The 14,345-nt window shown below is 37.2% G+C and overlaps 1 protein-coding gene across 4 annotated transcripts in view; it reads left to right on the top strand.

The window, feature by feature from the left end:
• Positions 1-14,345, top strand: part of MRPS14 (mitochondrial ribosomal protein S14) — a 40,970-nt gene that overhangs the window by 11,602 nt on the left and 15,023 nt on the right. Inside the window, exon 3 of one of the 4 annotated variants that reach the window (XM_068541291.1) lies at positions 5,875-6,339. The exons of the other annotated variants lie outside the window; for them this stretch is intronic. Coding sequence (XP_068397392.1) covers positions 5,875-6,057 — 183 coding nt within the window. The 3' untranslated portion in view covers positions 6,058-6,339. Of the gene's footprint in view, positions 1-5,874; positions 6,340-14,345 lie in introns of those variants that run through there. 4 annotated transcript variants of the gene reach the window in all.

Genomic DNA, 14,345 nt, shown 5'->3' with positions numbered 1-14,345 from the left:
GGATCACTTTTAATACTGTTTGTTGTGACTTAGTATCAATATACTTTTTGGAGAATATAATCAGATATTTTCAGTCAACATAAACAAATACTCTTGTAACTGATTTTGATGAGTTTCAAATTAAAAAGGAACTATTCATTCTTAACTAGCTCTTTAACCATTTCATTAGGTGGTGCTTAGAAAGTACTGATGCATGGTAACCACACAGAAATTGGATAGTTATTTCTCCAGTCATCCCAATCATTCAACTCTCAAGGCACTGGGAGTCTTTGCCAATGCATGGGGCCAGGTGCCCAGCACATGGCCTACACCGTTTCTTATCCGGGGCCATCCCTAAGCCTGCCTCTCTGAATTCCTCTGCCCGTGAGGTGGCCTTCCATTTAGATTTACTTTCTTGTCACACTCTTTAACTTGAATAAGAGAATGTGAACTCTGTTTGACTCCCTGAATCATAAGTCCTGCCTAACTGGTGACATAAAATACCTGCATTCAAGAGTCTTATCAGAGAGTATAACTCAAACTCAAGGCCATTAAACTTATCAAAAGCTCAGAGTAAATAATATTTCATTTATATAAATTTGGAGAATAATATACAGGCCCTTCATTACTGTGGATTCTTTTTAAATCTTGTCTGAATTAAGCCAGATAAGCAGAACACTGAGTGCCCTGGACCATTCTGTTATGGCTTTTACTGTAATGACATTAAGCTACTTGCCTATATTTAGGGAGTAATAAGAAGTGGCTCCTGAGAAACTCAGCTTAAGATGTTGTGGAGGACAAATGTATGAAGATCCCCAGAAGAGTCTGTGGTATGAGAACCAGCAGTAGCTGTGCAGAGACTCTGTGGGAACTGATCATGGCGCTATGTTGCCTGCCAACTAGCTTACAAGTCAAATTTATGCCCCAGTGCTAACAAACTTACAGGCTCTCACAGAATGCCCTTTTGTTTCATTTTCTCTTTGCCCAGTTTCCTCATTTGTACACTGCCTTAAATCTTTACATTCACACATATGTAAACAATTTGTAGGTATTCTTGAAGTTCTGTCTCCATGAAACTTTACTTCATTCTGCCAGCCCAATCATTTCTCCTGTCTCTATAGCATTTACTGTCTACCATTCATTGACTTAATCATGTTGTTTTGTATAATTCTCTCAGTATTTCTTAATAGCAGCACATGCATAAGCTTTTGGAGATCAGGAACTACTCTTAATGCTTAATAGTTGATATAAATTTAGTGGCTTTCATATACATTTTCTCATTTATGTACTTCTAATATGTTAGAGTAATTATTTTGCTTCCATCATAGTCTAGTACAGGGTCAATCACACACATGCACACACACGCACAGTAATACACATACTTTAACCACATACATAAGAATAAATCTGTACTGACACAACCTTAGTGCTAACTACTGCAGTAATCTCTGTTTTTCTCCCCTGAACCATTTTTGCCCTTACCATATTTATTTCCCTACATTGCAAATGATCTTTTAAAAATGTAAATCTCACTTGATCACTCATCTTTGCATCTCCAGCCATCAGAGTATTTACCATAGGTGTCAAGGTTCTGTGGGCTTCTGCCCTTCCTTCTTCTTCAACTTCACCTCAAACCACATTTTCCTCCTACTTGATCTTCAGTCCAGAGGTTTCAGACTTGTATGATTCAAAAATCTTATGGGAAATAACCTAATTTACACCTCAAGGAACTAGAAAAAGAACAGGTAAGCCCAAAGTTAGCAGAAACAAAGATCAGAGCAGAAATAAATGAAAATAGAAACCGGAAAAACAGTAAAGATCTGTGAAACTAAGGGCTGGTTTTTTGAAAAGATAAAATTGTTGAGCCTTTAGCTAGACTAACATAGTAAAAAAGAGAGAAGACTCCAATAAAATCAGCAATGAAAGAGGAAACATTACAGCTGATACCAAATAAATACAGAGAATCATAAGAGACTGATAAGAGCAATTGTATGCCAACAAATTGGCTAGCCTAGAAGAAATGGATAAATTCTAGAAACATATAACCTATCAAGACTGAATCATGAAGAACTAGAAACTAGAAACTAGAACTAAAACTGAAGTGACCAATAATGAGTAAGGAGATTGAATCAGTAGGTTTCTACTAAGAAAAGCCCAGGACCATGTGCCTTCATGAGTGAATTCTACCAAACGTTTAAAGGGGAATTAGTGCCAATCCTTCTCAAACTCTTCCAAAAAATTGAAGAAGAGGGAAACATTCCCAAAGTCATTTTATGAGCCCAGCATTGCCGATACCAAAGCCAGATTAGGACACTACAAGAAGAAAACCACAGGTCAGTATCCCTGATGAATAGAGATGTAAAAATTCTCAACAAAATACTAGCAAACCAAATTCAACAGCTTTTCCTCTAAGATCAGGAACAAGACAAGGATGCCTACTCTTGCCACTTCTGTTCAACAGAGTACTAGAAGGCGTAGCCAGAGCTATCAGGCAAGAAAAAGAGATAGAAGGCATCTAATCAGGAAGGAAGAAGTAAAACTCTCTCTATTTGCAGACAACATGATATTATATACAGAAAACCCTAAAGACTCCACCAAAAAACTGTTAGAACTAATCCATAAATTGAGTAAAGTTGCAGGTTACCAAATCAACCTACAAAATTTGGTTCTTTTCTATACACTGATAAACTATCTGAAAAAGAAATAAAACAATCCCATTTACAATAGCGTCAAAACTAATAATAAACCTAGAAATAAATTTAAGAAGGTGAAAGATTTGTACACTGAAAACTATATGCACTGATGAAAGAAATTGAAGCAGAAATAGAAAAAATAATCCTAAAATTTGTATGGAACTACAAAAGACCCTCAAATAGTCAAAGCAATCCCAAGAAAGAAAAACAAAGCTGGAGGTATCACATTTCCTGATTTAAAAGCTATAATATTCAAAATTGTATGGTATTGGCATAAAAACAGACACATAGACCAATGGAACAGACTCAAGAACCCAGAAATAAAGCCACAGATACGTAGTCAACAAATATTTGACAACGTAGCCAAAAATACTCAGTGGGTGTTGGATAGTTTCTCCATAAATGGTGTTGGGGAGACAGGATATTCACATGCGAAAGAATGAAATTGGACCCCTATCTTACCCCACTCACAAAAATTAACTTGAAATGGGTTAAAGACTTAAAGGACATACCTGAAAGTGTAAAACTGCTAGAAGAAAACAAAGGGTAAAAAAGTTCTTTGCCATTTGTCTTTGCAGTGATGTTTTAGATATGACACCAAAGGTGCGAGCAACAAAAGCAAAAATAAGCAAGTAGACTACATCACACTAAAAGAAACAACAACATGAAAAGGCACCCTACAAAATGGGAGAAAATATTTGCAAGTCATGTACTTGATAAGGGGTTAATACCCTGAAAATGTAAGGAAGTCATACAACTCAATAGCCCAAAAATTTGTTTTGATTAAAAATTGGTCAGCTTCCCTGGTGGCGCAGTGGTTGAGAATCTGCCTGCCAATGCAGGGGACACGGGTTCGAGCCCTGGTCTGGGAAGATCCCACATGCCACGGAGCAACTAGGCCCGTGAGCCACAACTACTGAGCCTGCGCGTCTGGAGCCTGTGCTCCGCAACAAGAGAGGCCGCAATAGTGAGAGGCCCGCGCACCGCGATGAAGAGTGGCCCCCACTCGCCGCAACTAGAGAAAGCTCTCGCACAGAAATGAAGACCCAACACAGCCAAAAATAAAAATTAATTAATTAATTAATTTTTTAAAAATTGGAAAAAATGGTCAGAGAACCTGAATAGACATTTTTCTAAAAAAGACATAAAAATGGCCAACAGGTACATGAAAAGATGCTCAACATCACTTATCAGGGAAATGCAAATGAAAACACAAAGAACTATCACCTCACACCTGTCAGAATGGCTACTATCCAAAAGACAAGAGATAAGTTTTGGCGAGGATGTGGAAAAGAGAACCCTTGTGCACTGTTGGTGGCAATATAAATTGGTGCAGCCACTATGGAAAACAGTATGGAGGTTCCTCAAAAAATTAAAAATAGAACTACCATGTATGATCCAGGAATTCCATTTCTCAGTATAAATCTGAAGGAAATGAAATCACTAGATAGAAATAGAAGTGATATCTGCACCCCTATGTTCACTCTAGCATTATTCACAATAGCCAAGACATGGAAACCACTTGAATGTCCATCAACAGATGAATGTGGCACTTAATGTGATTCATACACAGACACAGAGTACGATACTATTTAGCCATAAAATAGAAGGAAATCCTGCCCTTTGCAATAACGTGGATATACCTTGAGGGTATTATGCTAAGTGAAGTAAGTCAGAAAAAAGACAAATACTGTATGATCTCACTTATATGTGGAATCTAAAATACCAAATTCATAGAAACAACAGTAGAATGGTGGTTACCAGAGGCTGGGGACTGGGGAAAATGGGGAGATGTTGGCCAAAGGGTACAGACTTCCAGTTTTAAGGTGAATAAGTCCTGGGGTTGAATAAGTACAACATGGTGACTACAGTTAACAATACCGTATTATATACTTGAAAGTTGATAAAAGAGTAAATCTTAAGTATTCTCGCGCACACACAAAAGTAATTATGTGGGGGGCTTCCCTGGTGGCGCAGTGGTTGAGAATCTGCCTGCCAATGCAGGGGAAACGGGTTCGAGCCCTGGTCTGGGAAGATCCCACATGCCACGGAGCAGCTGGGCCCGTGAGCCACAATTACTGAGCCTGTGCGTCTGGAGCCTGTGCTCCGCAACAAGAGAGGCCGCGATAGTGAGAGGCCCGCGCACCGCGATGAAGAGTGGCCCCCGCTTGCCACAACTAGAGAAAGCCCTCGCACAGAAACGAAGACCCAACACAGCCATAAATAAATAAATAAATAAATAAATAAATAAATAGATAGATAGATAGAAAGGCAAGTAACAAAAAAAAAAAGAATGTACTGAAAAAAAAAGTAATTATGTGGGGTGATGGAGGTGTTAACTAACCTTATTGTGGTAATTATTTTTCACAGTATATACATGCATCAAAACATCACATTGTACACCTTCAACTTATACAGTGTTATATGTCAATTATATCTCAGTAAAGCTGGGAAAAAATCGTTTGGGGAGACAACAGAAATGCATTCATATATTTTCCAAAAGAGAAATGAGAATGTCTATAGCAGCTCTATTTGTAATAGCTCAAAACTAGAAACTACCCGGATGTCCATCAGCTGTACAATGGATAAATGAATTATGGCATATTCACACAACAAAAATCAGCACCAATGAGAATGAACAAATTACAACACATGCACCAGTATGAAGACTCTCACAAGCATTTTATTGAGTGAAAGAAGCCAAACAGAAATGAATAAAAAAGAATGGTTTTTATTATACTCCATGGTTACATTTATATAAAATCAAAACAAGAAAAATTCATCTGTGGTGTTAGTAACCAGGTTAGCTCTTAGCCAGGAGGTCAGTGACTGAAAGGAGGCAGAGGGAAGGCTTGGGGTGCGGATAATTTTTCTTAATCTAGCTGCTGGTTACACAGCTATGTTCTGTTTGTGAAAACTTGTTGAGCTTTACACTTATGATTTGTGGATTCTTGTGTATCTATGTTGTTTCAATTAAGTTTTGAAAAATTACATTGTGAGTATGTCAAACATTTCTGTCATTTTTCTGATCTGTTTGTTTCTACTCAGAGGTTAAAGTTCACTATGGTGTCCAGGGTTCTTTTGCCAAACTTGGCTACATTAATGAATCTAGCCCTTTGTTCTCTTCCTCTGAGCATTGACTAATCATCTAGAATAAATCAATGCATGTGATCTGTGTAAATAATGTTGTGACTTCCCTTAGGAAGTGGCTGATGAAGAAATTGCTGCCCTTCCCCGGGATAGCTGTCCCGTTAGAATCAGAAATCGGTGTGTTATGACATCCCGTCCACGAGGTGTAAAGCGGCGCTGGAGGCTTAGTCGTATCGTCTTCCGTCACTTAGCCGACCATGGGCAACTGTCTGGGGTGCAGCGAGCAATGTGGTAATAATCAGCTCCAGAACCTACTGAGCTTACAGGAAAACCAGTTCTGGCAAGAAGAGACTTCTCTAATAGACAAAAACCTAGTTTTTATGGGGGTCCAGAATAAAGGTCTTCTCTACCTGATGCTGTCTATAGTTAAATTACTTTTAAATTTCAAATGAAAAAGTTTGGAAGTTTCATTCTGTCAGTGAATTATCTTTTCTCTTAGACTTAATAAATTACTGTTCCCAAGCATAGTGTGAAGAGCAGAGTAATAAAAAATACTTCTGTGGAACTATGGTCTGTATAGTTGTCTTTTCCTTCATGTTTAATCTTTTAGCAACATGTAAGTGTTCCTGTACTTTAAGAGCATTATTTCATACAGCAGTATTATCTTCTTGTTAATTCAACTCATTGACATACATGTCAGTGCTCATCTATGGCAGTTTTTAATCCTGGGATGGCTACCCTGACCTGCACAGCTCACTTTACTTTTAGTTGATTGTTAGACAGACAGTACATTGGAAGGTAAAGCTGATGCTCTGAATTATCTAACTAATGCTCAACTTCTTTGTGTGATGTCTGAACAAAAACAGAACCACTAATTGTTTTCTTTTTCCATCTTCAAGGGCCCTTAGAACAAAATATGTCTCTTTAAGCCCTGAAAATCTGTCCAAAGAGGATGAGTTTTGCTAGAATGGTATATATTCTCTCTATTCATATTTATTTCATCTGTAACAGAAATGAGTAAAGGTAGCAAAGTGTTGTCTCATGAGGTAACTCAATAGTGTCATCAGCCCAGTGATAACGTGTACACAGGGTGGTATGGATGCACCTACCTAACATCCATCTGGAAGGTACTCCTGGAGCTGATACCTGAATTTAAATCAGGAGGCAAGGGTTGAGGTTGTTTGCAAAGGGAACGGTGGAAGCAAAGGCACTAAGGCATCAAACAGTGAAATTGCAGTCACTTCAGTGTAGCAGAACTAAGCAGCACACGACAAAGGCCGTAAATACCAGCTGTTGGAGAGTTTTAAGCAAAGGAACGACATGATAGTTTGCTCTACAGACAAATGACAGCTGTGTGGTAGACGGCCATGAGAGGAAAAGACTACAAGCAAGATAAGCAGCTAGGAGGATGTCTTAATTGTTCAGAAAGACTAGGGCCTGATCTAAGGTAGTGGTGTTAGCAAAGTAGACAAGAGGACAAATTTTAAAAGTGTTGTTTAGGAAGAAAAATTGGGCAACACTTAGAAACTGATTATATTTAATTGGTAAAGAACTTTCTCTGGGTTCCTGGTAAGGGCTGCTATGTAGATAGTAGAAGGCAACTCCGAAATAGAAAATTTGGGGGATAAAAGAATGGGTTTAGGAGAAACAGAAGATACGTACCTGAGTTCAGATTGCAGTTGTACAATGTTTGAGATGCAAGTGTCATCCTGATGGGAAAGTCAAGTCTGGAAGTCAGGTGAGGTCATGAGAGGGAATTATGATATACCTTGGATTCGTATTTCCTAAATTTATATTACAACTTACTAACTGAAATGCTCTAGCTAATATCTCAACTAGTAACCAGTATTAATCAAATCATAGCTAGAACATGAAAGTTGCTGATTTCTGGCATATCACTGATAACCTACCTTTTCCTTTGTTTGAATCAGGGTCCAAGCATTATCCACATATTTGTTTTGATTGCCATCTCCTACTCCTCCCTTTTTTCTTCATATCATTCATTTGTTGAAGGAGCCAGGTCATTTGTCCTGTATAAGGTCAACATTTGGCTGTTTGCTTTTTTATGTGTCCTTTAACTTAGTCCTCTATCCCTATAAAGTGAAAGTTAGATCCAGAGGCTTGACTAGATTCAGGTTCAGTATTTTAGGAATGCATTTTCTCAAGTGGGCTGTGTACTCTGTCCCTTCACATCAGAAGGCACATATCTGGTTGTCCAACTTTTAGTGATGATTTATCAGTGGAATCAGGTGGGGTCAGCCTGATCCCTGCATTTGAAGTTCACCATTTATTAACCTGTCACCTAATGATTTTAGCATTTCACTGGTGTATGTTACCCTGACCTCTATTTCAATTAATGGTGATTTTCTAAATTCCATCACTTTTTCTGCATTAGCTGGAATTTTTCTGTAAGGAACTTAACAATTTATGTTCCTGAAATACATTTCTTAAAGACCAGATAAATGCATGATTTTTAGAGTGAGTTGGTGCTCTAGCAACTTCCAAAGGAAACAAATGACTTTTCACTATCATGAGCTTGTAGATTTCCTATGTATTTAATGTTTCAGTCTACTCCAGACATTATTTTGATGCTCAAATTAATCCTTCTACTCTTGGGTCCTGTATCTTGTTGACTTGATACACTTTGACTTCATATAGGATTTTTTGATAGTTCCTTGCTTTCTAGCATAAGATAACCCAGGCTTACCTTGTATATTTCCTGCCTCAGACATTTTTTTCAAAGGTCCCTCCTTTAGTAGGAGATGGTAGAGACCACATCTGGATGTTGTAAATAGTGCTACTGTGAACATTATGGTGCATGTATCTTTTCGAATTTTTGTCTTTTCTGGATATATGCCCAGGAGTGGGATCATATGGCAACTCTATTTTTAGTTTTTAAAGGAACCTCCATACTGTTGTCCATAGTGGCTGCACCAATTTACATTCCCGCCAGCAATATAGGAGGGTTCTCTTTTCTCCACACCCTCTCCAGCATGCATTTGTAGACTTTTTGATGATGGCCATTCTGACATGTGTGAGGTGATACCTCATTGTAGTTTTGACTTGCATTTCTCTAATTATTAGCAATGTTGAGCATCTTTTCGTGTGCCTGTTGGCCATCTGTATGTCTTCTTTGGAAAGATGTCTATTCAGGCCTTCTGTCCATTTTTAATTGCATTGTCTTTCATTTTACTATTGAGTTGTATGAGCTGTTGGTATATTTTGGAAGTTAAGCCCTTGTCAGTTGCATCGTTTGTGAATATTTTCTCCTAGTCCATAGGTTGTCTTTTTGTTTTGTTTATGGTTCCCTTTGCTGTCCAAAAGCATATAAGCTTGACTGGGTCCCATTTGTTTATTTTTGCTTTTATTTCTGTTACCTTGGGAGACTGACCTAAGAAAACATTGCTACAATTTATGTCAGAGAATGTTTTTGCCTGTATTCTCTTCTAGGAGTTTTACGGTGCCATATCTTGTGTTTATCTTGTCATATCTTGTAGTTTCAGTGTATTTTTGTGTATGGTGTGAGGGAGTGTTCTAACTTCATGGATTTATATACGACTGTCCAGCTTTCCCAACACCACTTGCTGAAGAGACTGTTTTTTCTCCACTGTATAGTCTTGCCTCCTTTGTCGGAAATTAATTGACTGCAGGTGTGTGGGCTTATTTCTGGGCTCTCTATTCTGTTCCGTTGATCCATGTCTGTTTTTGTGCCAGTACCATGCTATTTTACTTAGTGTAGCTTTGTAGTATTGTCTGAATTCTGGGAGGGTTATGCCTCCAGCTTTGTTTTTTTTCCTCAGGATTACATTGGCAATTCTGGGTCTTTTGTTGTTTCATATAAAATTTTAGGATTATTTGTTCTACTTCTGTGAAAAATGTCATGGGTATATTGATCACATTAAATCCATAGATTGCTTTCGGTAATGTGGCCATTTTAACTATATTAATTCTTCCAATCCAACAACGTGGCATATCTTTCTGTTTCTTTGAATCATCTTCAATATCTTTTATCAATGTTTTATTGTTCTCAGCATATAAGTATTTCACCTCCTTGGTTAGGTTTATTCCTAAGTTATTTTTTTGTCATGATTTTATTTTATTTTTATTATAATTAAATGTTTTATTGAAGTATAGTTGATTTACAGTGTTGTGTTAGTTTCAGGTGTACATCAATGTGATTCAGCTATACATACATATATATCTATTTTTTTTTTCAGATTCTTTTCCCTTATAAGTTATTATAAATGAGTATAATTCCCTGTGCTATACAGTAAATCCTTTTTGGTTATCTATTTTATATATAGTAGTGTGTGTATGTTAATTCCAAACTCCTAATTTATCCCTCTCTCCCCCCTTTCCCCTTTGGTAACTGTAAGTGGTTTTCTATGTCTGTGGGTCTATTTCTGTTTCGTATATAATTTCATTTGTATCTTTTCTTTTTGAGATTCCACATATAAATGATATCATATGATATTTGTCTTTCTCTGTCTGACTTCACTTAGTATGATAAAGCGTAAGTCCATCCGTGTTGCTGCAAATGGTATTATTCATTTTTTTTATGGCTGAGTAGTATTCCGTTTGTGTGTGTGTGTGTGTGTGTGTATCACATCTTCTTTATCCATTCATCTCTCGGTGAACATTTAGGTTGCTTCCATGTCTTGGCTATTGTAAACAGTGCTACTATAAACATAGGGGTGCATGTATCTCTTTGAATTATGGTTTTCTCTGGATATATTCCCAGGAGTGGGCTTGCAGGATCATATGGTAACGCTATTTTTAGTTTTTAAGGAAACTCCATACTGTTCTCCATAGTGGCTGTACCAGTTTACTTTGCCACCAACAGTGTGAGAGGGTTCCTTTTTCTCCACACCCTCTCTAACACTTATTATTTGTAGACTTTTTGATGATGGCCATTCTGACTGGTGTGAGGTGATACCTCATGGTAGTTTTGATTTGCATTTCTCTATAATTAGCAATGTTGAGCATCTTTTCATGTGCCTTGTGGCCATCTGTATGTCTTCTTTAGAGAAATGTCTAGATCTTGTGCCCATTTTTTGATTGGGTTGTTTGTTATTTTACTATTGAGTTGTGTGAGCTGTTTGTATTTTTTGGAGGTTAAACCCTTGTCAGTGGCATCATTTGCAAATATTTTCTCCCATTCTATAGGTTGTCTTTTCGTTTGTTTATGGTTTCCTTTGCCATGCAAAGGATTTTAAGTTTAATTAGGTCCCATTTATTTATTTTTGTTTTTATTTCTATTACTGTAGCAGAGAGATACAAAAAGATACTGCTGCGATTTATGTCCGAGTGTTCTTCCTATGTTTTCCTCTAGAAGTTTTATAGTATCCAGCCTCACATTTAGGTCTTTAGTCCATTTTGAGTTTATTTTTGTGTGTGGTGTTAAGAGAATGTTCTAATTTCATTCTTTTACATGTAGCTGTCCGGTTTTCACAGCACCATGTATTGAAGAGACTGTCGTTTTTCCATTGTATATTCTTGCCTCCTTTGTCATAGATTAATTGACCATAGGTGCATGGGTTTATTTCTGGGCTTTCTATCCTGTTCCATTGATCTATGTTTCTGTTTTTGTGCCAGTACAATACTGTTTGGATGACTGTAACTTTGTAGTATAGTCTGAAGCCAGGGAGCCTGATTCCTCCGTCTCAGTTCTTCATTCGCAAGATTGTTTTGTCTATTCGGGGCCCTTTCTGTTTCCATACAAATTTAAAAACTTTTTGGTCTAGTTCTGTGAAGAATGCTGTTCATAATTTGATAGGGATTGCATTGAATCTGAAGGTTGCCTTGGGTAGTATAGTCATTTTGACAATATTGATTCTTCCAACCCAAGACACAGTGTTTCCATCTGCTTGTGTCATCCTCAGTTTCTTTCATCAGTGTCTTACAGGTTTTGGGGTACAGGTCTTTTGCCTCCTTAGGTAGGTTTATTCCTAGGTATTTTATTCTTTTTGATGTGACGGTGATGGGATTGTTTCCTTAATTTCTCTTTTTGATGTTTCATTGTTAGTGTATAGAAATGCAACATATTTATGTGTATTAATTTTGTATCCTGTGACTTTACCAGTTTCATTGATGAGTTCTAGTAGTTTTCTGGTGGCATCTTTAGGATTTTCTGTCTATGGTATCATGTCTTCTGCAAATAGTGACAGTTTTACTTCTTCTATTCCAATTTGAATTCCTTTTATTTCTTTTTCTTCTGATTGCCGTGGCTAGGACTTCTAGAACTATGTTGAATAAAAGTGGTGAGAGTGGACATCTTTGTTTTGTTCCTGATCTTAGAGGAAATGCTTTCAGCTCTTCATCATTGAGTATGCTATTAGCTGTGGTTTTGTCATATATGGCCTTTATTATGTTGAGGTTGGTTCCCTCTATGCCCACTTTCTGGAGAGTTTTTATCATAAATGGATGTTGAATTTTATCAAAAACTTTTTCTGCATCTATTGAGCTGATCATATGGTTTTTATTCTTCAATGTGTTAATGTGGTGCATCACACTGATTGATTTGCAGATATTGAAAAATCCTTGCATCCGTGGGATAAATCCCACTTGATCGTGGTATATGATCCTTTTAACCTATCATTGGATTTGGTTTGCTAATATTTAGTTGAGGATTTTTGAATCTAAGTTCATCAGTGACATTGGCCTGTAATTTTCTTTTTTTGTGTGGTTTCTTTGTCTAGTTTTGGTGTCAGGGTGATGGTGGCCTCATACAATGAGTTCAGAAGTGTTCCTTCCTCTGAAATTATTTGGAATAGTTTCAGAAAGATAGATGTTAACTATTCTCTAAATGTTTGGTAGAATTCACCTGTGAAGCCTTCTGGTCCTGGACCTCTGCTTATTGGGAGTTTTTAAATAATTGATTCAATTTCAGTGCTAGTAATATGACTACTCATATTTTCTGTATCTACCTGGTTTGGTCTTGGGAGATTGTACTTTTCTAAAAATTTGTCCATTTCTTCTAGGTTGTCCTTTTTATTGGCATTTTATAGCTGGCAGTGTCCGTTTTATAGTTGCTTATAGAAGTCTCTTATGGTCCTTTGTATTTCTGTGGGGTTGGTTGTAATTTCTCCTTTTTCATTTCTAATTTCATTGATTTGGGCCCTCTTTTTTCTTGATGAGTCTAGCTAAGGATTTATCAACTTTGTTTATCTTTTCAAAGAACCAGCTTTTAGTTTCATTGAGCTCTTCTATTGTTTTCTTCGTCTCTATTTCATTTTTTCTGCTATGATCTTTATGATTTCTTTCCTTCTACTGACTTTGGGTTTTGCTCGTTCTTCTTTCTCTAGTTGCTTCAGGTGTAAGGTTAGGCTGTTTGAGATTTTTCTTGTTTCCTGAGGTAAGCTTGTATCACTATAAACTTCCCTCTTAGAACTGCTTTTACTGCCTCTCATGGGCTTTGGATCATCATGTTTCCATTTTCATTTGTCTCTAGGTATTTTCTGAATTCTCCGTCTCTTTGAATTCTTCAGTGATCCATTGGTTTTTCAGTAGCATAGTCTTTAGCCTCCACGTGTTTGTGTTTTTACAGTGTTTTTCTTGTAGTTGATTTCTAATCTCATAACGTTGTGGTTGGAAAAGATACTTGATATGATTTCAATTTTCTTAAATTTACCGAGGCCAAAAATGTGATCTACCCTGGAGAATGCTCCATGTGCAATTAAAAAGAATGTGTATCCTGCTGCTTTCAGACAGAATGCTATATAAATATTAATTAAGTCCATCTGGTCTAATGTGTCATTTAAGGCCTGTGTTTCCTTATTGATTTTCTGTCTAGGTGAGCTGTCCATTGATGTAAGTGGGGTGTTAAAGTCCCCCACTATTATTGTATTAGTCAGTTTCTCATTTTATGTCTGTTAACATTTGGCTTATATATCGAGGTGCTCCTATATTGGGTCACATATATTTACAGTTGTTATATCTTCTTGGATTGATCCTTTGATCATTATGTAGTGTCCTTCTTTGTCTCTTATAACCTTTATTTTAAAGTCTATTTTGGAGACTTCCCTGGTGGTCCAGTGGTAAAGAATCTGCCTTCCAATGCAGGGGACATGGGTTTGATCTCTGGTCAGGAAACTAAGATCCCACATAGCGCAGGGCAGCTAAGCCCACATGGCACAATTACAGAGCCCACATGCCACAACTAGAGAGAGAAAACCCACACGCCACAACTAGAGAGAAGCCCACGCTCCACAACGGAGAGACTGCACACCTCAACGAAAGATCCTGCATGCCACAACAAAGATCCCACGTGCTGCAACTAAGACCTGGTGCAGCCAAAAATAATAAATAAATTAATTAATATGTATTAAAAGAAGACTTCAGAGACAGACAATTGCAGTGTAAAAAAGAATCAAAAATAATAATAAAGTCTATGTTGTCTGATATGAGTATTGCTCTTCCAGGTTTTAATTGATTTTCATTTGCATGGAATACATTTTCCATCCCCTCACTTTCATTCTGCATGTGTCTCGAGATCTGAAGTGGGTCTCCTGTAAACAGCATATATACGTGTTTTCATTTTGTATTCATTCAGCCAGTCTGTGTCTTTTGGTTGGAGCATTTAAT

Source organism: Eschrichtius robustus, chromosome 3 (genome assembly GCF_028021215.1).
Source record: "Eschrichtius robustus isolate mEscRob2 chromosome 3, mEscRob2.pri, whole genome shotgun sequence".
Lineage (NCBI taxonomy): Eukaryota > Metazoa > Chordata > Mammalia > Artiodactyla > Eschrichtiidae > Eschrichtius > Eschrichtius robustus.
Note: the sequence above shows the minus strand (reverse complement) of the source record. Positions and strands in the feature narration are given on the sequence as shown.